Raw genomic sequence first — 25027 nt, 5'->3', positions numbered from 1 at the left:
AGTTACCTACCTTCAACATCTGGTGTTGTACACTGAGTGCACTGTATCGACTATTTGAGTCTTGCTGTAAAATAAAAACACTAGTGTTAAACAGAACAATACTGTCAATTCCTCTAACCTCTGTACGTGCAGTTATTTAGGAGTCACAAGCCAAGGGACCTAACTCCCCAGGAAACAAATCAATCTCTCCACTTGCTTTGGAACATAGCAAGCATATACACTTTGCGCTTACTGCAGCAACAATGTATTTTAACTTGGGTTACTCAGCTCTCAAACTGTTCCCCGGTTTCAACATGAAGAAGCCATAAAATCCTAATTTACTCACTTTATAAAGAGTTCTCTACAGGTCTCTCAGTCCTTTGCCAGATACAGCTTTCCTTCTGGCACTTGGTATATAAAACAAAGTTTCTTGATGTTTTTATACTTGCCAGTTCAAAGACCATGTGTTAGAAAGTTGTCACTGTCCTTTTCCCTGTGGACTAGGCTACAAGAAGATTTCTAATGCCTTCTTATTCCCCCCTTCCCCTTAAAAATAGTAACATTACGTTTGAATTACCATAATATAAACAGGAGGATATTTTCTAAATTAATTTTCTGGAAAGATATTAATACCTCCTACTACAGCTCAAATGATTAGGAATTGCAGAGCACTTATGCATGCAGAGTAGAAATGGGATAAGTGAGAGCTCTTTCAATTAGTATTTTGTAAGACCTCTTCCTTTGAACAGTTATAATTGCAAAGTATTTCCTTTTTCTTGCGACGCAAATAGCATCAACTATTAAAAACTTGTACTAGGAGTGATGGCTTACCCTTCCTTTATTTAGTGTTTCCTGTGCTTCTAGTTTATAAACAAGAAAATCTGCAACATAAAAGGGAAAATACTGATTAAAAAAACTGACGAAGATTAGAATCTGTACTCAAATAACATAACTGTTGCGTACATAAATTCTCTTAAGAGCTGAATACTTAAGCAGTTACAATTTTCCAAAAGATCTTGAAAAAAAAAAAGCTACGGGGAGTTTAACCAAATGCTCAAATTTTGACAAAATATTTTCATTAAAGAGTTTCATAGTTTCATAAAATATTTTCATATCTTAGTGTGAGATATAGGGGGTACAGGCTCAAGACTACGGACAGGTAATTAAATCTGTTATGTGAACTCTCTCAGTAGAGGCCCAGTAGCATCATTCAAAAGTAAAAAGACATTTATAAATCGTGTATTCTTGTATTAGGATAAAAAAAATGTACTTTAAGAAGTGTGAAAGTCTAGACTAAGTTTAAATAAAACAAAAATTTCCCCTTTCATTCCCTGATCCTCTTTTCAGGATTTGAAAATGCCAACTCACCCTTGCATAGCAATGGGACAGCTCTACACTAGATGGCACCAGAAAGCTATCGAGAACTGCACAGTAAGAATAATTTCTTACAGGTTCTTAATCTCTGCTGAAGTAGTTGTTTTAATTCAGCGGCTGAGTTCTCAGTTTTAGCCTTAGTTTAGCCTAAGTTTCAGGCTTTACTCTGAAAATCATAGTGAATTCAACATAACAAAAGACTCAGAGAGAACTCAGAGGATTGCATTCTGCTGAAGTTTCATAGAGGGCAGACGTGTAAGAAATACAATGTGTGCCAACATTTCCCCCTCACACACACCTAGAACTTAGTTTTAATTGGAAAAAGAATGTAAGCATGTGTTTACCCTTAAAAATGTGTAAAAATTCTGATTCAGGGTCTAATTTCACATTGATGGAATGCAGGAAAAGATCCCATGTTTTTGGTACAAGTTTTAAATTTTCAGCATGCTGGAACAGGATTTACACATGCCCATACTCCACATACATGTTAGGTTTATGTACATCGATATATACATATTCTCTGTGTATACTATGCCATGTTGCAGTGATCTGTAAACAGTACTAAAATGATGAATACTTTTTCAAGAGTTAAAAAAATAAATAAATTAAAGAGATGTACTAAAAAGACCACCACGGATCTGCCAAGGTGGTCCTGCTAACGTGTTATATATTGGTAACTCATTTAAAATGGAACAAAATACATCTGAAGTTACTTTCTAAAGTAATCAAGTTATCTTAAATGTCAAAGTGAAAAGCACTTTTTTACCTTCTTTTGCTTTCTTATGTTCAAGCCTTTCCTTTTGTAATGACTTTTCTAATCTTGACCTGTGCTCATATACAACTGAAAAGAGAAATTTTGTACACAATTCATTTTAAAAGTAATACATACATAAAACATCACCCACCCCCAGCATCCCCAGAGAGCATTGGCACAGAATGTACCAGGAAAATACAAGTGGAATGAGGTCATAGGATAAAGGACTGTTTGTGTCATTTGGGACGGTAACTTTTTTTCTGTTTTGCATGCTTTATTGATCCTGAATTCTGGGTTATTTCCATTGCATAAACATAGAATGGGATAACCATGTAAGTGATTTGTTTACAGAGACAGTCAGCGATGGTGGATCTACATGAAAGCTACCAAATCCTCTTTCCTTCTTAGGTATGCAGGTACACATTTTCCCATGCTTTCATTCTCTCCTGCCTTGTTTGTAAAGAGACAAGGAAATAAGACAGGACAACCTTACTGCCAGCGTAAATCCCTGCAGCAAACAAATTGTCACAAGGAGGGAAGAGAGATGCACAAGAGCAGGGCAGCTTAGAAAGGTGCAGAAGTACACTAGACAGGCTGCTTAGACTAAGACACGGAGAACCTGAGATCCATTCCTAAATTCTTCCAAAAACTTGGACAACTCAGTTTTCTGCAACCTTCTCTTCTGTAAAGCCTGGGTAACAGTGGCCTTTCACACCACAGTGCGGTTGAAGACCCACAGACTGCACAATTAAATGCTTAGGTATAGTGTCCTGTATTTCTTAGTAAGCATGCGCTGACAGCAAGTATATGTATGCTAAAGCACCCTGTACTCACAATATCCATGTAATCTGAGGAGGATTTGGGGCGGTTTTGAGGGATTTTTCATGCCCCAGTTAAGGAGATAAGGCAGGAAGAACAAAAGACATCATCTGAAGGGCTAGGATAGCTAAAGTATAAAGCTAAACTGGATGTTTCTCTGTAAGGCTAGGGTATATGAGACTGCTCATCATGAAATCATGTCAGTTTGAGAGTAAAATTTAATTTTCACTGATTTTTAAATGCATTTATGCATCTTCTTTAATGGAGTCAAAATACCCATACGATAGTCTAGAGATGAATGAAGAAGTGGTCTGCGTACAGCGCTTCAACCAAAAAGCAACAACAGCAGCAAAAGCTGAGGTTTTAGGGGCACTACTCATAGTAAAACCCGCTACATCCTCAGCGGACCAGGTAACAGTAGTCATGCAGTGTGGCATGCGGTGTGTCACTGTCCCCTCCAGCAGGGTCACTGACTACAAAAAAATGCGTATGTTTTTTTGAAAAGATGCTCTGACGTCTTTGCCAAACTCTACAAGCCCTTTGAGCTGACACTGCTACCAGAAGAGGTGGTTCTGCTGCTTGTTCTCGTACTGTCCTTCCCTTCGCTCTCACTCCTGTGGGCGATGGGACAGCAGGACCTAACAGCCGGGGACAGGGTGCGTAACGATTTCTGGTGGCAGTGCCGGCTTGTACAGTTCATAAGAGAGCAGTAGTGATGACTGGCAGTGACCTGGAACTCTGGGTGGAACGGCAGGAGACGGACTGCTCCAGGTTTGATCACAGAAAGCAGAGACAACCTTATTTCTAGTTTTTTTTACGGTATGACAACCGCTCTTGGTCATATCAACGGTCCAACGGACCAACCGTGCCATCTCTCAAGACCTGACAAGAGCAGATGCCTAATACAGAATTTACACAATGAGTTTACAGTATTTCTTTGGCACTGTCTCCCAGCAATTTATGCCTCCCAAAGACTGTCCGAGGTGCCCGCAGGTCCTTTGTGTACACCATACCAAAATCGATTTTACATTTATTAATTTGTCTAATTGTTTGTTGTATCCATGTGTATTTAGGACATCCAATATCCTCTGGCAGGAAGTCCTACCATTTAGCTGCCAGTAAAGCAGCATTTCATTCAGCTTGTGTTTTGAACATCTAGTTTCTCACAAGTGATGGGGCACATCAGTCCCTATTTACCCTCTCCTCACCACTCACTAGACTGAAGGATCATTTTCTGAAATAGCCTACCAAGTTTGCAGTAAAGCAAAGATATTAATTAAAACTCCTGCAAATGTACAATTATATTGGTTCAAGCTCAGTTTAACACATGTACATTTCACTGTCCAAATTATAATTTGCACTCCTTTAAAGAGTTATTAATTTGTATTAATGGAATGTGTGATTTTTCAAAACTAGGAAACTCATTTTCTGAGAAGTAAACCGTTGGTGAACATAAGCCTTTAACAGGAAGCATCAAATAAAGACTTGTATCTTACCAGCCACAGAAAACTCCTCTTGCACCTTAAAATGTGTTCTTAATTCCACCAAGGTGTATTCTGCAGGCTCTTTTGCTACTGGCTTATCTACAAGTGTTTACGTTTTGGCTTAGGAGCTGGATTGCTAATCAATCCTTGTCACCTATCTCTACTTTGCTATTTATCTTCTGAAGTCAAGGGCATCAGTCAAGATGAACTAATGTATCAACATCCTCTGCAACAAAACAAGCATGTAATGAATATTCACAAAGTCACCAGCAAGTAAGCTTTCAGAGGAGGAAAAAAAAATGGCAGCACTACAGTAATGGTTTTATCTAGGCACCAAAGATTGTGAATGCTGAATTACATTGCAAAAGGAACAGTAGTTGTAGCATAGCAACTCAGGACAGAAATGAAAATCCATAATGGGTTTCCCCTCCCACGCAATCAGGGGCAGAAATAGGCTTTTTGGCAAACAGACTAAACCACAAACAGATTCAGAGGTAATATTTTGCATTTCACTTCTTTCTCTGCAAGCCTACCTTCCTCAGCTCCCCTGCACAACAAACCCATGAGAGCAGGAAGAAAGGAGAAAGAGAATGCAATAGTTTGCGTTTTAGGGACCGCAGTGTTCTGTACCTTTCCCAGCTAATTGCATCTCTGCTGAGCTTCGGCTTTCCTGTCTTCACCCTGCACTTTCAAGCAATGTCTCTACATCCCTCCCAGGCAGTGCATCCTCACTGCTACCTTCTGCGGGCTAACCTTTGAAATACTGGAACAAAGCTGGCAAGCTCTTAAAATAGCCCTTCAGATGGCCAAAAAGGACTAAGAAAAACTTCTTCCTACACCTCTCCCCTTCTACTTCATTTACTTGTCGGTTCAGCAATGTTTTTCTCCGATAAAAGTTCATAATGTGCAACGTAATGAAGATTTTGATGAAGAATAATTATTAAGAAAGCATGACTTCCATATTTTCTCACTTGCTCTTTTGGCGAGTAGGTTGCAGGTCAGATTTTTAAGTACATATAGGAGTTTATCTCCCATAAACATAAATTATTGCCACCAGTCAGGAACTTCCTAGACAAGAAGAGTCCAAACTACAAGGCTCTTGTTACTACAGCAGGGGATTTCTCTTTCTTCACTACCAACCTGGATATAAGATGTCTGAGCAAAATTCTCAAAGAAATAAATACACTAAAAATCATGTTTTCTATTATAGGTTTCCCAGCTGGGGGGCAGAACCTATATAAGGAATCTGACAAATTCCTACTGGTGTGATGCACCGACAGGGCACTTCAACTTCACAAATAATTTGTTCCTAGGGTAAGTTCTTAATTTTGTACTGATCTTTGCACAAATACTTGAACTTCGTTTCTATGTTGTATTTAATAGAATGGTACAGTGGTCATCTAATGGCTAATAGGCACTATTCCAAAGCTGCAACAACTGCAGGTTTCGGTTTATTCTTTAAGTTACCTATATAATGTAACCTACATGAATGAACAAAGAACAACAAACTCACAGAAAGGTGATCCAGTCTCAAAGAGCAGAGCCCAGAAACAGAACTGGTAACATCACAGCTAGTTAAAACACCCTTCTCACCTTCAACAAGGAAATATTTAACAGTTCTTGAATTGATCCCAATTAAAACAAGTCCTTGATTTAAGATTTTTCTCATACAGAAAAGAAAGTGGAGGAGAAGGGGGGCGGGGGGTGCGATGCCCTGTAGGTTCTCAGAAGATTACACCACCTTGACCACTGCCGAACGTTAACTGCAACACAGGAGTCAAGCGATGTGATGAAAGCAAGCTTATTTAACAGTCATGGTTATTTCCTCTTATCTTTGCTTTGCACATCTAAGCAGTAAAACTGTTATTGAGCAAAATACGCCATTATTGTACATTTAAAAGAAAGTATCTCCTATTTTACATTACCAGCAATTTTGCAGCTGTGTTACTTTGGTATTTTGGTCTGCCAGAAGCATGATTCCAGAGTCTAAAATACCTCAGTTCCCACTATCTTACATACTGGAAAATTAAGTTTACATTGGGATTTAAATATATATGATGCAAGAAATTTTATTAATTTCAATGTTATTGTTTCTTATGCAATTCTGCAATCTTTCTCTGAGCTTAGAGTAATACCTTTCATTTAAAACCAGCAGATTTCAGTAGTCTTGGCAACATTCAATGTTGCTTTCTCACAGACTGTGGCAGAGCTGAACTGAACCAGCAGCGTGTGGTAAGCCACACTGGCACTTTTCTAGTAACACTACGAAGGTCTGTAGAACATAGACTTGTTATAAAAATACAGATAATTTCCAATTCTTGTCACTGCAAATAGAACCATTTAAAATGTGAACCCATGCAAATAGCTTTTCTGCTGAGTGCAAAGCATTTCCATGAGCCAAGGAAGAATCCCTTCAATATGGCATGTAGGATAGATTTTGTAGTCCAATGACAATAATTAAAATTTTGATCTCAGAAGATATTTCTTGACTCATCTGATGCTAACGTTTCATGCTGTGAGAACACATTATTAATATAACAAGACCTCTTCCCCAAGCTTCCAGCTCTGTGTTAGATTAAGTCAGTGAATCTGGCTTCAAACAAGGAGATCCACTATTTCACTACTAATAATCTTATCAGAAACAGATTATCAAACTGTGGGTAGCTCCTGGACAAGTATCAGGATTCCCTACCACAGTACGACCCATATAGTCACAGCATATACTCCATCTATTTCAAAGACTCTCAATTGAGAGTTTAGCAATAAATGGATATTCCAGTGATATTGCAAACATCTAAGAAACAATGGATGTATTCCCACAATAAAGACTAGGAAAACTGTGGTTTAAGTATAGCGCAAGAAAATAACATTACAGAAACCATACATTTACAATATATTGAACAAAATATTGAAGCTGTTTCATATTTTATACCCTTGAAGTTTTCAGTTTTGAATTTATACAAAAAGGGCAGAAATAGAAGCCAACATAATGTGAAACTGATTGCATGTGAAAAACAAGCATTTTTCTGGCTTAATTATGGAACAATTTTACATACAGCAGGGATGGACTGCTCTCATTTTGCTCACTGAAAACCACAACTAGCATTGCATGACAATTACATTTACTTTAAAACAAACTCCTACACTTTTCAATTTACTCACATGAAGAATGATCAGGTAATAGCTTTGTCAAATTACAGCCAGTCACTGCAAAAGAGCAGAATTCCTCCTAGCAAACTAAACCATGCATCAGCAGTTGTGCTTAAAAATAACCACTGCTTTGACTTAATTCACTAGGCATTTATGTTGCTCAGAGTATTAATAATTTTAAGAGAGAAGTTTGTATTTAATACCTGGATCTTCACGTTCAGGGCTTTTGTAGTGTCTGTCATAGACCTACCACTGATTTCAGTTGCACAAGGAGAAAGCATAACATCTGCTGCTTTCAAAGATCCTGCACCAAAAATAGCCTATCAATTAAAATAAACCTGTTCCTCTAATAGGTTAGTCAGTACTCCAGTAAGAAACTACAACTGGAGAATGGGACTTGAGCAAATTATGGAGATTTGGGTCTGACTAGCTTGAGTGCAGGCAGCTAGCTGTACACCAGAGCGACGTCCTGCCGCACCGTGCTCCCAATGCACAGAGTGGTTCTACACGAACGAGATGCACCACTGCTGCTAAAACAGCTCCACACGGAGCTGTAGACGGAGACTGATCAAGTGCCTGCACTTAGGTCAAAGTTTAGCCGTGAACTACATACGATCTACCCAAAGATAACAGAGAACTGACTATGTGCATTTTTAGGTAGTATTTTCCATCTTGGAACACTGGAATTTTTTCTGGGTAAGTTGGAATATACCTGAAAAACCAAAGAATAATTTTGGAATTACCTGTATCCTGGTAGTTGACATGACACTGAGTGTTGGGAATCCATTAAAGCTCATAGCTGACTCCTTAACTAAAGCTCTGAGACTCCTGCTTTTGGCTCTACAAACTCCAACTCAGTCCCTGGTGTCTTGCCCAGGACAAGAATTATCACTGATGCTCTCTATGAAACTTGCTTTCTATCAAGGGTTTTTTCCCCACACTAACACTGCAGAGCTTGGTAACAGATTAGACAAGGTATCAGAGCCATGAGAGAGAATCATGAGAGAACTTCAAAAAGCTCTGGAATGTGTGGAGAGTTCAGATAAGCATATAAGAATATTCACATGCTTATCAAACCTTCAGCTTTGCATCCTCAAAAAGCAAAGAGGAAATCTGAAGCACAACGTGGAGAAGTGTTGCAGATCTTAAAAGTTTTGCTTTGACTGCAGTTCTGGAAATGGGGGAATGCTAGGGAGTTTGGCACACTGATGTAGTTCGCCCCAGAAACACATGCTTATATTTCTGAGAAATAGTTGTCAGCTCTATTCAATTATAAGGATGACATGAAAATTAATTTCTAAACGGGAGTAAACACCTACATTTAATAGGATCCTTTTACTCCACCCTGCCTCATGTACTCCCTTTCTCAGAAGTCAATAACACCTCTAGGAAACAAGAGATTTAAAAACAAATTGCAAGATATGTTGGGATATAGGGAGGTATTTATCATGTTGAAGCAGTAAACTGTAATAGCTGCTGCTAAAAATAAAAGTTTGAGAAGCAGTATTAAATGCGATTAAATATTTAATCCCTAACAGTTAGGCTTCAGACATGACTTTTATTAGGAAAGAGATGACGTTTTCCATCCCAGAAAAGATTTCCTGCGCACTCCACAAAAGATTTCTTCCAATCTTTGATGCCACCCGCGGTTATGACATGCTGGGTCAGATTAGCATCTCACCTTGCATATGCTGTTTTCTATACACCTATCTATGCTAAAGATTTTCTTCTGAAGTGATGATAAATGCAAATAGTTCAAACAAAACCTGTGTAGTGATTTTAGACTTAAATTCTTAAGGTTAGCAGATTTACTTCTAGAATAATTTCATTCCCTTTTCTTTTTATGATTTTCCCTCCATTATTCTGCCATTTTTGCCATGACGCACCAGATCATTTTGAAGAAAACACACAAACATTCAGAAGAGCTGCAGAGACAAGTTTCCTTCTCACATCATCTCTGAATGTCTGAGTCTACTCCACTCTCAGCTCCAGGAAACAAGGGCCTGTTCTTTCTCTCAAAAATTGTTTTAGCCTTTTTTTCAATTTTATGCAGAAGTCTCGTGATTCTATCTACATGGTGTTAGGATCTATGTAAATATATATATATTAAAAAACTAGTGCAAAATCAAGAAAAGCGGCGTAATCTGTATATACACACACACACATTGTTTTAACGGTCTCTCCTAACTGAAACATACATCTGCATTTTTATTGTAATGGAATATGGCAAAAACTGATGTAATAGCTATGGTTATCACCTTACAAAACTGCTAAACCACTTCCTTAAATTAGTTCTCAAGAACTCTAACACAGGGGACTTGGAGTCACCTCCAGTTGTATGTTTTGAAAAACTGCATACAGAAATCAATAGTTTGAGTTAGTGGTTCGTAATTTATTTATTTTTTTGGTAACAGAATATCACTGTCAAACCTCAAAATATGCATCCAAGTATGACAGATTAACTGAAACACTGAAAATGGCATTTTTCAGCGTCATGGCATGGATAGGAATAGACTATGCCCTCCAGGAGCACAAGCAGGCACAACATCTCTGTAATTAAGCCCTGGAAATGACTGCCAAATTCAGGGATCTGAGTCACCTCAGGAAAATAAGACACTAGGCTAATTTCAGATACCTTGGCGGGGGGGCAGGTGGAATGCAGAGGAAGAGGTGGAATAATTGCAGTTTCTTTTATTTCTTAATGAATGATACATAGTAGAAAATCTCGGGAAGTTTGGTTTATGCTAGATCACCAGAAAAAGATCAGAATTGCATCCAGCTCAGAAGACCCTTCTTTAAACAAGGAACAGCATCCAAAAAGGCTGAATTCCTTAAGTGCTTACCTTAGGCTCCAACACGGCTAGAAATTCATGCCCTGAATCCTAAAAATCCCAAGAAAAATCACCTAACAAAAGATTCTGCCTTAATTAGTTGTTCTGCATAGTTCATTTTTTTCAGTAATCTGAATTATTTAGCTTTCATTACCATTAAACCTCAAAACAGCACCTGACTTTCAGCAGGACAGATTTAATTACTTTTTCTATGCAAGGATCCTATTCCAAAAATGAGCAAAGTGAACTATATTAGCCACAAATTGCTGGCAATATCTTCACCACTATGTAAGAGATGCTATAATGTGTACTCAGATCTCAGAGTGGGTGGAAACCTTACTCATAAGGTTGCCCCACCCAAACATACATACCCCTGCCCAGCAAAACAACCAGCCCAATGAGACAATGCGTTTGGAACATCACATTTAAAACTTAAGAATTCAAGCAGTTTTGCTCACGTAGGAAGTAAGGAAGCAATTCCACTCTGTTGTTTAGGCTTTGGTTTTAACAGTAAACCAACAATCTCCACACCAGGAGTGCCTAACTCTCAGATATTAACTTCAAAGTTTTGTCAGTACAATTGCAAAGTCACAACCCTCCTAAGACTCTTCCCACATTGTGTGCTTAGCACAGCCAGACATTGCTTAAGCTACGCTGTTGCCTACAGGATTTCTGGCTCAGTTTGCAGCTACAATTGTCAGATCATGACCGTGGCAGTTTCATCCTCTGCCTCTCTACTGGTCTCCCTCCAACAAAGCTGATGATGTTTTAGGTGATGCAGAAGCTTCTGTCAAACCTTTGCCTGCTAGGAACGTGTGACAGAAGTCGACTGTCAAAGAAGCCAGAATGCAAACTCACCAAAGCATCCACCCATCTTGCCTCCCTCCTCCTCTCTCAGCTCCAAAGTCTTCATAATCACAGACAGATCAATCACTTAGGAGCTTTAAAAGGCTTAAATCATCATCAGTAACAAATAGTTCCAGGATATTGGCTCTATCTTCCATCAGTCTGCTAGCTACCAGGCCCAATATTAAACTGGGGAGAAGGAACAACAAAACCCAGGGAACAAAACCACCCTATTACCTCATGCTGCTTAATATTCCTTCAGACTACATGCTCTGTGATCTTCAGCCCAGATTCCAACTTGGGTGCAGATGTAACATTGCAGCACTGGTAGAAATTTATCCTAGAATTATTACGTCTGCAAGGAAAGTGATTGAAGGGTACTTGGGCACAGATTACAGGAATGAAAAAAAAAAAACCAAAAAACGGGCATTTGCTCAATTTGTTTTTCCAGTCATAAAATTCAGCTGCTGGGACTCTCACTTACTATGGACCTAGAAGTAACAAACCAGCTCCCTGAGTTAACTGAACCAAACAAAGCTCTAGCACCTTTTCTGTACCCGGATTATTGAGAAACGTTGGTAATTCCAGAAAACCCAAAATCTTCAGGCTGAGCTGCAAAACAGACATATATCTATCAAAATATACATTTTATACATACATATATGTACGTACAAATGCATATATACATACACATTTACAACATATAGATCTTCCATACTAAAATTTTGCACAAATAATTTCAAACATTTAATGTGTTTTAAGCATTTAGAACATTAAATACCCAGTGGAAAATGTGAATGGAAGTACAAAAGACAGATTCTTAGATGAGGTTACAAACCAAAGCATACCATTTCAGGAAGCCAGGTAGCAGAATTAGGGATGCTGTATTCACCATTTCCTGCAGTACTGTACTTGGTGTTGAAGTAGACCCACGTGCCAATAGTACACAGAGGACTAACCTCTACTATTACAGTGCTACCACAGATCTTTCAGATCTCAGATAGCAACAAAACACAATCAAAATAAGCGCTGTAGTGTTACGTGCAATCTGAAACCAATAGGAATGACAGGAATTCAGGCTGCTGTTATTATGGAGAACAACCAAACCATACAGGAGCTGCACAGATGTAGCTCTACTTGTATGACGCATGTGAAAAATAAGCCATCAAAAGTACTGTTAGTTCTTCCTAGCTCTGCCAACTTATGGTACAAGTTTAAATAGAGTACTCTAAAAGAGGGGTGAGATAGTGAAGTACATCCACATCTGTATGGACTTCACTAAGAACAGCTTTCGCATCTATGTAGTTAGCATGCAGACAGACATAATAAATATTAACCAATAAAGTTACACGGAAGTATGATCTAGTGATGTGTGATGTGAACTGTGAACCATGATGCATTACGCAAGCCTCTATACATAGAGCTGCTATAGATCTGATCAACCTCTAGCAGGTCACCTCCAAGGAGGGGCCTCGGTTTAGGACAAGTGGCACAACAGGCACAGAGGAATTCTACATTTGCTTTTCAGCTGGTGCTTTGTAGCACTGGATCAGACAGCTTTGAGGAAACCCACACCTTGTCTACAGTAGGACAAACTCTGAACTCTCAAGTCCAGAGTCCCTGCTGGCTGGCTCCCAAGATTACAGTATGGTCTCAGACTGCACAGAGATTGCCTGAAGCCACCAGATTCGTTAAGACTCCAAGATAAAGAGCAAGAAAATTAAGGTAGTAAAAGGCACTAAATGTAGGCTGCTATTAGGATTAGGGATTAAAACAGATTAAACAGATTAAAATGTACACAAGGGGTTACTTAATACCCAGAGGATGAGAAGACAGAAGCTGTAAGGGCTAAAAAGACATTTGTAGATACATTCAACCTTGAAGCAGTCAAAGATACGATCAGGTTCATCTACAGCTGTTAATGCATTTCTGTTCTAGCAACTGAAGTCTGTTCCTATATGGCCGATAATTTAAGACTCAGTTTGACGCACCTTTGTAGGAGGCAAAGAGTGTCAAATTTTGTTTTTATCATTTTAAGAAATACTAAATAAGATTATCTTCATGTTTTGAACATATAATGCTCAGAGAATGAGATTTAAAAACAATCGGCTTACTGGGAAGATCAGCTTCTCTATGAAAGACCTTATAGATATGAATGACTTCAAGTTTTCTTAGCAGCCAAGAAATTTTGTGTCATCTCTAAATTTTGCCTCTGGTATTCCTTTTGTGGGTTACAAAAGCAGCCCTACTTTCTCCATGCCCATCAGAACTTTGTTAAAGAGATAAAAATGCCAAAGTTTGACGTTCTTTTTTGTGGCAAGTTTCACTTTCAAATACAAAACGTTCTACAACGTGAACTGTCTAAAGGAGGTGAGCTTAAGATCCCAGCCTCTCCAAGCCGGTTGTTCTTACCATGTTCCCCAAGTCTGCCATCCTTCCATTCGCACCCTGGTCTTACTTCAAGAGGCCCAAATACTCCTCAGCTGAGTAGCTGAAGCTGTGAAGACCAGAAAAAGCAGAACTCCCTACAACCACAGTCATATGCAGCCCTCTTCAGTTCAGGTGCATGGGTTAAATGATTTTGAGACCTCTTCCTGCACCATTTTTCAGTGATCTGTACATTTTCCCTTGGTGGATGAGAGTGCTATTTTCCCACATATATAGAAGATTTAGCCTGCTTCATGTGCTGCGTTTGAGCAAAACGAGTCAATGAGAAAGATAAAAATCTAAGACGACTGGCTTTTCAAGCAAAAACAGAAAGTGCTGCTCATTCAGGCATGAAGAACTGGCAAGTACCAAAAAGAAGGTTCTTACCACCTACATAGATGAAAAACCTAAAAAACTGTATGTACAAAGACAGAAAAATAGTAGAGGGGACAGTAGTAAGCGAAGGGAGGCTGCACTCCAAGCTACATCTGAGGATCCTTCTTAAGATTTCGGGCAGACCAAAGGCATTCAGGTGGAAAACTGTGACCTTATACATAAACTTAGGAGTGGCCTATGATCCTTAAGCATTTCACAAACTGACTCAAGTTTCACCCAGAAGCCCTGAGAGCGTTCCTCTGTGTACAAACAGGAAAACAAATGTCTTTATAGGCACCAACAGTCACAACAAAACCCAACCAAAATTCAGAAAACAGGTGATATTTCACTGTCATCCAAGCATTTCAATCCAGTTGGCCTTCCAGGCGCAGAGCTAGCCTGGCACAATACAGCTCCAGGATCCTCAAAAGATCAACTTTAAAGAGTTGCCTTTTTTTTTTTTTATTTAAAACAATAAAAGCCTACTGAAACGGTTGTTCAGGAAGTAGAAGTCCAAGGTTCAGTTCTCTCCTCAGCTTTTAATGAGCTGTGAAGTCTTATTTAATCACCCAGAAGAGAGCTGTAAACACTAAGAAATCAACCACTGTTGATACTGCACCCTCTTTTCCTCCTGGCAATGCGATGTCAGTGACCTTGCCCTTTAACTGGTTCCTGTTTAAAAGATTTCAGAGTGCTCCTATCATACTCCACACCCCAAAGTTACCTCCAGACCAGTATCTATAGAGAAACTGATTACACTGCATGGAAAAGGTAAGTTGCACTGCTTTAGTAGTGATGCATTTTATTGTTCTCATAAAAGAATAATCTCTCATGTTGTTAAGGACAGCAAACAGATGTAGCCTAGAAATTCTTAGAGGTTTTTTTTTTTCTTTGGCAACAGAAACATTGTTGATTTAAAATCCAGGCCATTTAAAATCAAAAGTTCAAAGTGCAGTCAAATACTGCACCTGCAAACACAGGATTTTCTGTCAGCATTTTATGTTGTTTCAAAGTCTCGTGTTTAAAGAAAACTTCTTCCTGTTGTTCCATATCAAGAGTTAAATAGGAAAGGTTCAGAAATGGTTTTGGTGTTGTACATCATCAGTTAGCATGGTGCTTGCGTATCTCTGGGTGAGTTGCGCATAGGCACAGGTTCTGAATTATCTATGTTCTCCTCACTAATAAACTCCTACTGCAAAAATCCAAGCAATTATACAGGGAAGGCAATCCCAGAAAGAGTCACTAAAGGTACAGGGACAGACAGGTAAGAAAAGTTTATTTCTAGCACACTAGGCCCAAATCCTCTATAGTCCTTAGGCATATAGCTTCCATTTACTTTAGTGGGAGATTAGGCATCTAACGCTTGCTGCTGTGTTTAGTGTCTCTCTGGGTTCTCAGCGTCACCCTCTTTTAGGTATATTAGCTATTGCCATAATACAGGCAAATTTAAAGAACCAATTTTATTGTTACTTGTATTTTTCCCTGTATTCTGTGACTTAATTGCTAGTAATTATTTTTCTTTAAACAAGGTTTACTGCTACCATACTAGCATAGATAACATCTCCTGCTTAATAGGCTTGATTGATAATCAAACGTATTAATGTTTTTGGATTCTGGTCCGTATTTTACATTTCTCATTGCTATACTGAAACAAGTAAGAGAATACTTATATAAAACGCAGCACTGTCACCGCATTTATCAACTACTAGTTACCTGCTGCTTCCATGAACTTGCTGGGATAGATGATGGCTACTCAAAATAATGTTTCAGATGTGGAAAGTTTAAACTAACAGTCCAGACCCGATATAATCTGATCAAGAGAATCTCTCTTCTGTGTTAGGATAAAGTTTGTTGCATGTTCCTCTTCGGTATAGCCAGAGCAACAGAAAAAGCTAAGTTGTTGAATTTTAGCTTGAGAACAAGATGTTCCTGTGTCCTCTTCAAATACTGTTGGCAAATATACAGACTAGCAAAAGTAGCCCTTTAGCCATCTGCCACATACCCATCTCCTGGCCAAACATTTACATCTTTTTTGTGACTAAAATGAAGGTTTCTGTCCAATGTTTCCACGGCACTACCTGGAAATGTCCTGAAAATGAAATACTAAGTAACAATGGTCTCAGATCATAGCTAAACATATTCAAGTAACAAATCACTATAAGAATCTAACAGCATAAGCCTGATTCTGCACTCTCTGCATAAGAACTGTATGCTTCTATGCACGCTTTTATGTATGCTTTCACAGGGAAAAGTATGGCTGAAGATCACCCTGAAGTTAAGTACTGTTACAGCTGCTACAGCAGACCACTCTTATTCTTGATTTATAGAGTTCTGAGAAATAAAACTCTAAAGAGTTTTGAAAGTTGGCTCTGGACTTTGTATATGCTGACCTGATAACCTTGCACTTGACAATTAGAGAGGCGCCGAGGTCTTGCACTTCCTAGAGCACTGATGCTTCACATATACACCTGCTGCTTTGCATCTGATTTCTGGACACGCAGATGTCAGACATCGGCATCTTTTCATCTTCAAGTACAGGATGCCCATATTTGGAGCCTCCTCAAACCAAGATACACAAGGATCTGTATTTATGTGGCACCTTTAAGCCAAGAAATTCAAAGTTATGCCAAAAGCAATAGAATAGCCTTATCCAAATAACTTATTTGAACTTTACTTTCAAATTACCCTTTAAAAAAATGCTTTATTAGCATATTCCTCTCCTCCCTCCTGGAGCTATTTAAGGTTTATGCTGCCCAGGAACTGCAGCCTTGCATTTTTGCAGCCGAATGTTCTCTCGGCAGGATAAAATTAATACTGCTAAGACAACGGAGAAGCACGCAAAAGTCCCACAACTAGACGTGGTCTGTACCGTTAGATGAGCGGTGGGCAGCACGCTTGCCTTTTCCGTTTATACCGGGAATTCCAAAGTGATGCGCAGTCCTTTGGGAATAAGAGTCACTCTATAAAATGTGTGGGAGCGAGGGGGAACGCGAGCTCTCTAGCAGTCCGCGACAAAAACTCACACTGACTTCAGCAGGGCCAGGATGCTTCCTACCCGCGGTTAGATATCAAAACCCCACAGGCTGGAGGGAGAGAAGGGTTAGAAGCGCCTAAGGAGCAAATCTTTGCGAGAGGCTGGACAGCTGGAGCCCAGACTTCCCCAGAGGAGGAAGGAGGGTATTCTGCAAGCCATAGGAAAGGGCGGCAGAGGCTCCTGCCGAGGTAAGTACCTTGTAACTGAGCTGAGAGGGACTCTTGATGCTGCTGGTACTTGAGCGCCGTGGCCTCAGCCTTCCTCAGCTGGCCCTGCAGCTCGTAGTAGAGCATCGCCCCGTAGAGAAAGCCGAACACCACAGTCAAGAGCAGGAGGGTCTGGAAAATCCGCTTCTGTTTTCGGGAGCACATCCCGTTGCCCATGTCCCCGGCGGGGTCCCGAGGGCCCCCGCCCCTCACGGCTTTAGCAGCGGGCAGCTGGAGGCGGCGGACGACGACGAGGCGGCGGCGGCATCGGAGGCCCCGGGCCCGCGCCGGGAGGAGGAGGAGGAGGAGGAGGAAGAGGAGGGAGGGAGGGAGGAGCCGGCCGAGCGCCTCAGCCCCTGGGCACCGCGGCGGCCGCGACGCCCCGGGCGGCTTCCCCCTGCGTGCGGGCCCTGCGCGTCGGAGCGGAGCCGGCGGGACTCTGCGCGGCTCCGGGCGGGTTCCCCAGCCGCATGCTGCGGCCGCAAGGCTGCCCGGTGCTGCCCGCCCCTCCGGCGGCGGGAGCGGGGGGCGGCCACCGGTTGACTGTCCCGGCCTGAGGCAGGGGAGGGGAGGAGAGGAGCGGCGGGGGCGGCTCCCCGCTCTCTCCTCAGGCGGCGCCTTCAGCCCAGCCCGGCCCCGCCCGGCCGGTGGCTGCTCCGCCGCCGCCGCTATCCTGAGAGGAACAAAGGCAACTTCCCCGGCCCCGCACTTACGTGTCACCTCCGCTCCGCCGCGGCTCCCCCGCCGCGGTGATCCCCGAAGGAAGTCCCGCTCCGGGCGCGGCCTCATTGGGCCCAACCGCCGGTCTCTCTCCTCCCTTCGGGGCGGCAGCGCCTCAGCGCATTGGGTACCCGCCGCGTCCGTCCGCCCGGCCGGGGCGCTTCGCTTCCCTCCGCCCGCCTTCTTCTCCTCACGCCCGGCCCGGCCCGGCCCGGCGCGGGGGGCTGCCGGGGTGGCGGCGGGGCGGTCCCCCTCGGCGGCCGGGGCCCGTGTGCCCGCCCGGCCCCCGTGTGAGGGAGCCGGGGAGGGGGGGGAGGCCGAGTGGGGGCGTGGGACGCGCTGCGGGACGAGGCGTGTGGAGCTGTGACAGCCGCTGGGGCGGGGGGCGACGAGGCCTGTGGCGGCTGGAGGGCACCCGGCCCCCGCAGCCACACCAGGGCCCACGGGGGCCTGCGGGAGGCTCGGCTCGTGGGGGGGTGGGGGGGGTCTCGTACTGAGAAGGCGAAGTCCCAAAGAGGCTGTTTTTATAACCAAGCACCTGATTTATTTACCCTCTTCATCGCGTTTATTTTTCTCGTAGGTCGCTGGCCGTCCTTTGTTTCGGGGTGCTGGCTGCACCCAAGAGGTACTGCGCGTCACGGCCTTCGCCGCTCTTTGCCTTGTCCTTCTCCAAGCTCAGGCCGCTGGTGAATCTTAACTCAGGGGCAGAGCTTGTCTCTGCTAACGCAGTGCTCCCAAATGCCACTGTCGTGCGTAAAAAGGTGAGACAGGTCTTACGGCGTTTATCCTTAATCGGCATGATTTCAGAATTAGCGTAACTAGAGTTCTCTCTACTAGTGTGTTTTATTACAGGAAAAAAAACCCACCCCACAACCAAGACTCAAGCTGAACTAGAAGTAATAATAAGCAAAAAATTCAAAGACATACTCCAAAGTTATTTTTTCGAAAAATATCTAACTCATTGATCTGTGTTTTTCACAGGCATTATTCTGGCTTTAAAAGAAAAACTACATCAAAGAGGCTTTAAAATTTGTTATTCAAATATTCTACATATACCAGTAATTAATAGCAGTCAGTACCGCAAGCTGGTATGACTTCTATCTAAATGTATTTCAAATTTGTATTCGTTGTCTTTTAATTTAACAGAATGCCTTGCTCTCCGTTTGAGGACTGAAGTGTTCAAAATCATGAGTTAGACACTCAGGAAGAAATTGTAATTGCTTTGAAATAGTGATACTTTAAAAAAAAATCATACTCTTTTCCCTTGCCTTTAAGAAGCTTCCTGAAGTTCTTGAAGTTCTATTTAAAAACTTTTGTTCAAAACCATGAGTGTTTCAAATTGACTTGTCTTCATGCAGGTTTATAGTATCCATTTCTTTCACAAAGTAGTCCCAGTAGGGACTAGGTTTCTTAGTATCACCCAAACTCCAGCTTCCCTTCCTCTCCTGGACTCCTTCAGAGACGTCCAGTGCATTTTTGCATTACCAGGCTCCTCAGGCTGACCGCAGTTAAGTAGAATGAGACAATTCTTTACTTCTAGACTGAGACTTTGAAATCACTGAAGGTGATTTATACTTCAGTGCTGCAGCTATTCAAAGTATTTAATTTCTTGTGTTTCCACTTGTTGCTTACGTTGCCTTTCGTAAAACCAGTCTACGCCTTTAGTTTTGATCGCTGTGCTGGAGAACAATTGGCTAACCAGCAATTTCATCTGAATATGGTGGTCACTTTGGGTTATCATTATGATGAATAGATGTTATTTTATACCTATTCCAAATGCATTCAATTGATTATGTTGTAAATGTACTTTATCTGCTTGTAGAAATTGGCAGTACCATTAACAAATGCTGAGAAAAAAAGCAAATTGGTATCTCCTTTTGCTTAATCAAATATTACTTATATTCAGTAATAGCTGGTGATATATCTCCTCTTCAGCTCATGTAAATTGTGATTCTTCCCGAGCAAACCAATTAGAGTTAAAATGAGGAATTTATTGGGAACAAGGGACTATTATGCAAAGCTATTCGGCAAATTTGAATTGCAAGTCCCAAAATAGAAAGGTTTGGACCTAAAAGAGACTGTAATATATTAAAAAGCATTAAATTAGTTGCTAGGAGAGGAACATTACTTTGACTGATCACTGAATAAATTACTGATATAATCAGAAAAGTTGGGGGATAAGTGCTTTCTGAGCCATGTTGTACCATGGGAAGCATGCTCAGAGGCTGCAACAGGGAGTTCATGGGCAGGCATTTATACACACCTATTTATCATCTTTAGCTTAATTTCCTAAGCAAATGAGGCTTGTGCAATCAAACCGTCTGTCAGTTTGCACCTTGTAGTACAAGCCGTTGGCCAATGCATTGGCCAATTTCAGACAAATTTAACCGGGTTGTAGAAATGTTGAGCAAAATGAAGTTCCTATAGGTTTTGAGAAATTAGAGGAGCAACCTATGAAGTATAACCCTGTAAGTTCACTAACAGAAGGAAAGGCTACACGTGCTCAGACTCTGTCGGGTAACAGAGAACCTGTTCAGGGGAAAGATGTTAGAAATACCCCATTTCTTTGGGACATGGGTTCTTACTGACAACCACAAGATGTGTGAAGCCAGTCCTCAGTAAGTTTGGACATCACAGAACTACATGGGTTTTTATCTCCTGTGTTTGTTTTCCTCCGCTTAATGTAATTCTCTTGTATTTTCTTCCGTTTTTTCGCTGTCAGTTTTACTAAGCTTGATTCCGTGATTATTTTGTAGCTAGGGATACCAGTTTCTAATGAAAATGATCATTGAACAGCTTCGAGTTTTTCCAGAATGATCCAATGAACACAGCAGTTAAATAGATCAGGCAGCAGGTCTTTTTTTTTTTTTTTTTAAATCCTACCAATCAATGGATCAGGGATCCAAAGTGATGGAAATGTACAGTGAAGGTTGTCCCATACAAGTCACAGGCCATTCATTTGATTGCCAGAAGTTAAGGAATGTACTGGCAATGCATATGTTATTACCTCTCCAGCTACAAAGTACATTCCAGCTGCAGATGTTAGGCAAGAATGACCTTTTTGTCCAGTGACTGAAGCTTACTAATGCGTACAAAGGTTGTTTTAACACTCAGTGTCATTTATTAGTGGTCAGACACTGAAGGAATAAAGAGGTTGGACTTGAAGAGGTGAATGCTCCTGGGAAAATTGAATTTATCCTTGCCCGAGGTCATACTTTGTGACATTCGGGGAAGTTGGGCTTTTTATAGCTGACCTATCAGCTGCCTGTGTCCGAGTGTCCAGCTTAAGTAATCGGTTGAACTCTGTTTGCTGATGTCCTAATTTGAGGTGAGGACAAGGAGAGCTGTGTTTTAATATAGAAAGTGCTGTGCTACTTAATATTCTGAAAAAAAAAAATCAAACATAAGGTATCCCAAACTGGACACTCAAAGTTAACACAGCTTTGACATTTGTTTTCTGGTGCCTCAGTTCTGGCTGTAGAACAGTAGATGATGACTGACTTCTACCTCATCGATGCATATAAAGATACATTTTTCTAAATCACTCAGCATTCACGGTAGGAATGGGGAAGACACGTGGTCAGAAAATTCTGCATAGGTACATAGAATAATTTAAACAGCGTTCCATACTTAGGTGAGAAAATGTGGTTACTAGTGGAGATGAGTAAGGAGACTACACTTTGACTTTGAATATCTTGTTTCTGGTGCTTCCTGACTTAAATAGTCTCGTCATTTTACTGGCTCCAAAACATTATCCTTTGTAAATAATTAATGCAGGTAAGCAGATGCACTAAAATGTACAGTTGTTTTAATAGGACTGGGAAGTAATGGAGCTATGTATGCCACAGATCTACAAATTCACTATACGTGTGTCATAGAGGACGCACTTGGAATTGCCGTACATTACATCATTGCCATACAGTCACCACAGATGAACTTCAAGGGGCAGTACTCCAGGAGCTATTAGTTGCCTGTCAAGGCAGAACAACTTCTAAGAAACACTAGAATTTGATCAGCTTCTTGCTGCAATCCCCAGAAAAAAACTCATACCATTACATGCTTCATTGTTCTTAACATGACAGCTACCATAAAAACTGATAGTAAACACTTAAATATTAGGATCCCAAATCATTTAAATACCATGTTAAATCATGAATTGACTTTAAACAATGGTCAAATGATCCACCTTATAAGAAATTTGCAATTGGAAACCCTGTGTTCCTGAGGGATGGTGGTTTACAATAAAGAAAAATAATAATGTTTGGGTGCTAATGATAATACGAATGCTCTTAGGATTAAGGGGCTGGATATTTGAGCCTTTAGGCATTTACCTAACAGCATGTTATTTGCATAGAACAGAAGTGCTCTGAGACAGGGATCTGTGTGTATTTTGCTTCTGTGTGTTTTTACTACAGATCAATCTGAACCACTAAGTGAAATGCAAACAACAATAACGCTCACTTGGCCCTGGGCAGGTGGATGTGTTTTGTAGCATGGGCAGCTACACATAAAAGGCATGGGGCTGTGCCTGCAGTGAGGTGGGAACAGGAGAAAAATCCAACTTCTAGGGAGCACCATGCAAACATAAGAACGGTTTGGGCACATCAGCCTGGTGGTTTTTCCGCACGGTAAAGCGTTGGGGAATCCTGTGTCCTAGCTGAAAAATTCTGCAAGGGAAGTGGGCTTCCCCATTTTACTGCTTCAAAAGATAGCAGTTGCATTCCGTATTTTATGAGTTAGAGGAAAATATTGAACTTGGGAACACTGACTAGAGACATTGTTTTTTCTGATACATGGAGTAATCCCCAGTGATTACATTTTCCTGGTGCATTTCCCATTGGGCTGTCCAGACTGGAGGCCATGGCAGGTGGAGGAGTAAATAGGTCAGTGAATTTTGAATTGTTCCATTCCCTGCTTTTTCCAGTCTTGTCAGACTTGTCCATTTTTTTCACAGTCTTTTGGTTTTCCAGCACCTGAATAAAAGCCAGGGTCTGATATCCTACAGCTGTAAAACTGTCTGGCCTTCCAGAAAAGAGAAATCTTGTCTTCATAATTGTTTCCATTATCATTGCACTGTAAGATAAGGTAGTGACTGATGAACTAATGTACATTTCACTGATGTTTATATCCATGATATCTTTGTGATTTTTTAAGGATCTGAAATGGAGACTTTTAAGCAAAGTTTGGAAAGAACTGTTTACTTGCAGAGTTAATTCGAGGAGAGAAAACAAGCACTCAGGAATTTATGTATAAAATCTGAAGAAATGCAGATAAAGAACTTTAAATGAGATTAAAATGGACTCAGGACTTTAACAGCCATATTCACATTCATTTTCATCTTCATAGGAGTGCCATCTCCATTAGTGATACTATCATGGCCTGCCAGACTCAGAAATAGAAACTGCTTTTCCAGTCAGTTACAGGATTATCCCTGGATTGTAGTTTTATTTTAATTTTAGTTATTTACTTCTACCTTTTCTGCTGCTCTTATACACCAGGAAAATATGTGCAGGCTTGTCTCACAAAGCATGACTATCTGTCCTAATTGTTAGTCTTGGAAGTGCTTTACTCTTACATTACAAACTAAAATTAGTTCCAGTGCAAAGGAATTTTACAGATTTGTTTGGGAACATAAAAGAGTATAGAGGAGTGGATAAAATAGCTGAATATGAGAAGGACCTGTCAGAAAAATCTTAAGCTCTTCTGAAAGATTTGTAAAATTTTGTGTTTCAAGTGTCACTGTTGAATTTGGTAGGAGTGGTTGCACTTATACGTACTTGTTTGCAGTGTCTAGGCCTCAATTTGTAAAAGGCTATCTAGGAACTCACTGAGCTCTTGCTAAAGAAAAGAAGTTCTTAATTTAAGTGAAAACGCTATTCATTTCTTGTGTTTCAGAAAATTCTGCAATTTCCCCTGTTTTTTTTTTCCCCCAGTCTTTAGTACTTCATTGTGTGGGGGGTTTTTTGGTTGTTTTTTTGGTTAGCGTTTACTTTTTGTGCAAGTATTTATCTTACCGGTAGCTCAAATGCCTTGAAGAATTTGAGTGGAATTCTTTACCACGTGAGCTGCTGTAGGATTAACATGGTCCTGGTGTTCAGATGGCTCAATGCACATGACTGGACACCTTAACAAGATGCGATGATTCCGGTCCCCAGGTTTGCAAACCTTTTCTCCATTTTGCTGATAGAAGTACGACTCTTCACTGTGTTTTAAATTGTTCATCTTTGTGCACTGTGAATATTTTATGCCCAAGATAGCCAAAATTACTTCAGTCTTGTTGGTGAGGAATTACTCTTGACTGCTTCCTCTTGAGAGAAGTAGTATTTTTTTGTTTGCTACCAAAAGCTCATTGAGCCACATTTTGCCAGATTCAGTTTCTGTTTGAGTTCCCTTCAAAGGGTTTTGTGTAGGACTCTCTCCCCCTCCTCCCATTTACCAGAAGATAAATGCCTGCTGGCAGCTCTCAGTCACTGCCACATCGGTTTTCCTCACAGCTTTCCCTGTTTGTCCAGCTCATCAGTCTGTCTGGGATAACGGGTATTCTTGCAGAGGTTAGGTTTATTATGCATGCCCATGTAAGTGAGGATGACAAAGTAAAGAACCACTAAGGACTTGTTGTATGAAGATGGTCCTGAAAGAAGTAATTAATGGTTATACCAGTAAGGTTCTTGAACTAGCTGTAGAAATGACATTGGAAATTGATCTTTTTGTCTGTGAAAAAGCATAGCTTGTCTTTTGGCTTGGATCCGTGCAGCACTGTAAGGACAGGAAAAAAGATCCCAGGAGCTGTTTGTTTTTGCAGTTATTAAAACCGATGAGCTCAGTGTTTGGAAATGCTGCAAAAAGGGAGAGAAGACCTGGAGCAAAGCAAGGGAAATTCATATGCAGGGTGGAGAGAAAATGACTGTCAGATAGTCGGTGCCACCTAGTGGGAGCTCTCCAGAAGATTGAGTAGAACCAGGCTGCTGCTTTACACCCTAAAGAAATCTCATAGAGGTCAGGCCGTGAAATAAAGAAATCATTGATGA

General features: G+C 40.9%; 1 protein-coding gene across 3 annotated transcripts in view; it reads right to left on the bottom strand.

Annotated features, from left to right (window-relative positions):
- Positions 1–18083, bottom strand: part of GOLIM4 (golgi integral membrane protein 4) — a 34873-nt gene extending 16790 nt beyond the window's left edge. The window contains exons 1-4 of one of the 3 annotated variants that reach the window (XM_052803679.1): positions 17993–18083; positions 2120–2194; positions 811–860; positions 11–64 (exon numbers count right to left, since the gene is read on the bottom strand). In XM_052803679.1, coding sequence (XP_052659639.1) covers positions 11–64; positions 811–860; positions 2120–2194; positions 17993–18068 — 255 coding nt within the window. In that variant the 5' untranslated portion in view covers positions 18069–18083. Of the gene's footprint in view, positions 1–10; positions 65–810; positions 861–2119; positions 2195–17269; positions 17913–17992 lie in introns of those variants that run through there. The other 2 variants (XM_052803677.1, XM_052803678.1) reach the window with 2 other exon arrangements.
- Positions 18084–25027: the final 6944 nt, after the last annotated feature.

Source organism: Harpia harpyja, chromosome 12 (assembly GCF_026419915.1).
Source record: "Harpia harpyja isolate bHarHar1 chromosome 12, bHarHar1 primary haplotype, whole genome shotgun sequence".
Classification (NCBI taxonomy): Eukaryota; Metazoa; Chordata; class Aves; order Accipitriformes; family Accipitridae; genus Harpia; species Harpia harpyja.
The sequence above is the reverse complement of the archived record's forward strand: the minus strand, read 5'-3'. Positions and strand labels throughout refer to the sequence as shown.